The 2796-nt window shown below is 32.6% G+C and overlaps 1 protein-coding gene across 4 annotated transcripts in view; it reads left to right on the top strand.

Moving 5' to 3' along the window:
* The window catches only part of CAMKMT (calmodulin-lysine N-methyltransferase), a 208971-nt gene extending 206708 nt beyond the window's left edge, over nt 1–2263 (top strand). For all 4 annotated transcript variants that reach the window (XM_085575956.1, XM_085575955.1, XM_031504266.3 and 1 more), the window contains one exon: nt 812–2263. In XM_085575956.1, coding sequence (XP_085432082.1) covers nt 812–889 — 78 coding nt within the window. In that variant the 3' untranslated portion in view covers nt 890–2263. The remainder of the gene's footprint in view (nt 1–811) is intronic.
* The last annotated feature ends 533 nt before the right edge of the window (nt 2264–2796 follow it).

Here is a 2796-nt window from a genome sequence, read left to right as displayed (position 1 = left end):
ATGTAGCTAAAGGCACTTTTTTGTATCTGCATTTCTTTCTTAGGCTTGTATTAAATATACGCAAATATTTTTAGGTGAACTGATTGCAAAATATAGGTATAGTATGAGTAGTTTCCACATACTTCAGTTAAATATGCATATAGATTTTAAAACCCATTTAACCAGAATAACTAAGAAAATAAAATTATTTTTTTTAGAAATATGTAATACTTTAGTGTCGATCAGAAGAGCATATGTAATGTTGTCCCTAGCAGTTGGAATTGTACCACTTTAATTCTCTCTTACAAAAAGAATTTTCAAAATTAAACAGAATTAATATATAAGCCCATCAATAACTGCATTACAACCTTGCACTTATATAAACCTTCAGGTAAAATTATGGTATTTCAGATGCCTGAAACAGTTGTTGATCTTAAATACCAAATATACAGCAATAGTTAAACTGATTAGGGATAAACTTTTAGCCTTTGTTCTGAAGTTCCTTGCAGAGTGGATTTAATTCAGGTCTTAAATCTCCTTTGAATATAATTTATTTAGTACAGCAATATGAGGCCTCACATTTTTTATAAGTAGTGTTCAAGTATTTATTGCATAAATTAGTTTGTCTACAAACTCTGACCAACTCCTGATAATACCTGGCCTACAGTTCTATATCTGTGGTAGTATTTGACCTTAAGATATTTTTGTAGTTATTAAATGTTTAATCTTTAGTAGTATCATTTATACCAGGAAATTTACTTAAATAAGTACTATCAGTAATTTTAAAATGCTTTCATACAGTTTCCTCACTTTATCCATTTCTTATTTGCAGTTGAAAAATGAAGAAAAAGATACATATGAGGAAAACCTCCATTACCCTCTTCTTCTCATTTTAACCAAACAGAGATAGAAGACTACACCTTTTTTTTTAAGATGGACTGCTGAAAATTAATCCATGTATGTGGATGGTCAGGCAATGTGGAATGTTAATTTCCCCCCACTTATGTTCCTGAATCATCATTGGAGAAATATTTCTAATCTAAATGCTGAAAAAGATACTGTGGCTCATTTTGCAGAGTATAAACATTGAGACATCTTTTTTTTTGTAATTTCAGAAGTTATTTTTTGAATTATATTTCAGCCTCAAACTGATCAGACTTCACATGTATGCATTTAAAAAGTGTAGAGCTGGCTTTCTTCTATTTTGTGCCTTTGAACTTGCATGTACTTTGTTGATCTCTTTAAATACTATTTTGAGGTATATTTGAAAATATATGGATAATATACTTTGTGGGCTTAGATAATTGGTTATAAAGAAGTGAATGCATTGACACTTAGTTAGTAAGGAAATAGTTGTCTGAAGATCTTCTTAAATTGCACCTACTGAATGCTTGTATTTTGCTGTCTTTTTTTTTTTTTTTATTCCACTGTTGATTTTTCTATCCATTATTGAAATGTCCTCATTTCCTTTAGTGTTGAAGGCTCCTTTTCTATATGTGTGTATGTATGTTTTTTTCCAGCAGGACTTTTCCTCCTGTAGATGTATAAGAAATTATGCATCAGACAAAAGCCTCATAAACTGACCATTTGTCCTTTGGACACAATAGCCTGCCCAGCCCCTCTGCTCCTCCTCTCCAATTATGTGTGATTAGTCTCAGTGTGTTGTGTCAAGAAGGGGGAGTGTGCTGAGTGCTTATTATCTGTTTAGGTACAAGAAGAGCACATTTAGGTTCTGACTATGAATGGAAAGTGAGTCTTTATCAGGACTAAAATCTAAATACTACTATCCTAGAAATTGCTTTCAAAAAAACACATGCTTTTATTAATAAATTCCAAGAAACACTGTAAGGACTAAAGGATTTTATAATGTAATCAAACTATCTCCCTTGAATTAGTTTATATTGTGATATATTGTGTCCCCTATATTTAATATACAACTATTGTGATTTTTCTTGTACTGGCAAAGACAAAAATCCTACAGAGAAACAGGAGCAGTATCTGATTTCTTACCAATTTAACAGACTGTTTTAATGACTTCTCAGTAGCAGTCTTTAAACCACAACACTTTTTAAATGTTGGAAAAAAAGAGAGAGGCAGAGACCATGACTGAGAGAGGAAGATGCTAGCTGCAAGCAAGTATACAGAATCCTGCTGAAATATATTAATTAAAATAATTGAAATTTGAATAAGCATTCTTCCATATTCATTGGCCAGCATGTAAACCACAAGCTCCTGAAAGTCCCTTGCTCTTCTGCTTCATCCCAAATAAATTTCTTCACTACCAGATTGCACGTCCTTGTATTCAGTACTTTTTATGCTCCATTAGAGCACCTAGATGGATCTCAGAAGGCATAGGTCAAGTCGCAGTTAGATCATACATTTCTTTCGCACAAAAACTTGAATTGCAATGCCAAGTGATGGGCTAACATCACAATAACAGCAATTTATTCCTCTTTTGATAAAAAGCAGCCTATTCTCGGTGTTAGATAAAGACCAGGGCAATGCAAACCAACCATTTATCCTAGAACTGAGTAGTATAGCTGGTATGAGTTTCATATTCAAACTCCTGTTGGAAAATACTTGTGCAGTAAGAAATCAAAAGCATTTAGGAGTAATTTGAAATTGCTGTGAAGATGGCTTTGGTGTAATTAGTTTTGTTTTGTTTGTCCCACACAGCAGTGCCTTTGTTTCTCTAAAAGCATGTACAAGGAAATCTTCATAATCAACAAAGCACACAAAACAAAGTGTGGAAAATAGTGCAATATTAAAATTTGTGAACCTTTTATTTTTGAAAGGACCTGAGTGTCTGCTGTACAA

This window comes from Lonchura striata, chromosome 3 (genome assembly GCF_050655825.1).
Source record: "Lonchura striata isolate lonStrDom1 chromosome 3, ASM5065582v1, whole genome shotgun sequence".
NCBI classification, from domain to species: domain Eukaryota; kingdom Metazoa; phylum Chordata; class Aves; order Passeriformes; family Estrildidae; genus Lonchura; species Lonchura striata.
The sequence above is the reverse complement of the archived record's forward strand: the minus strand, read 5'-3'. Positions and strand labels throughout refer to the sequence as shown.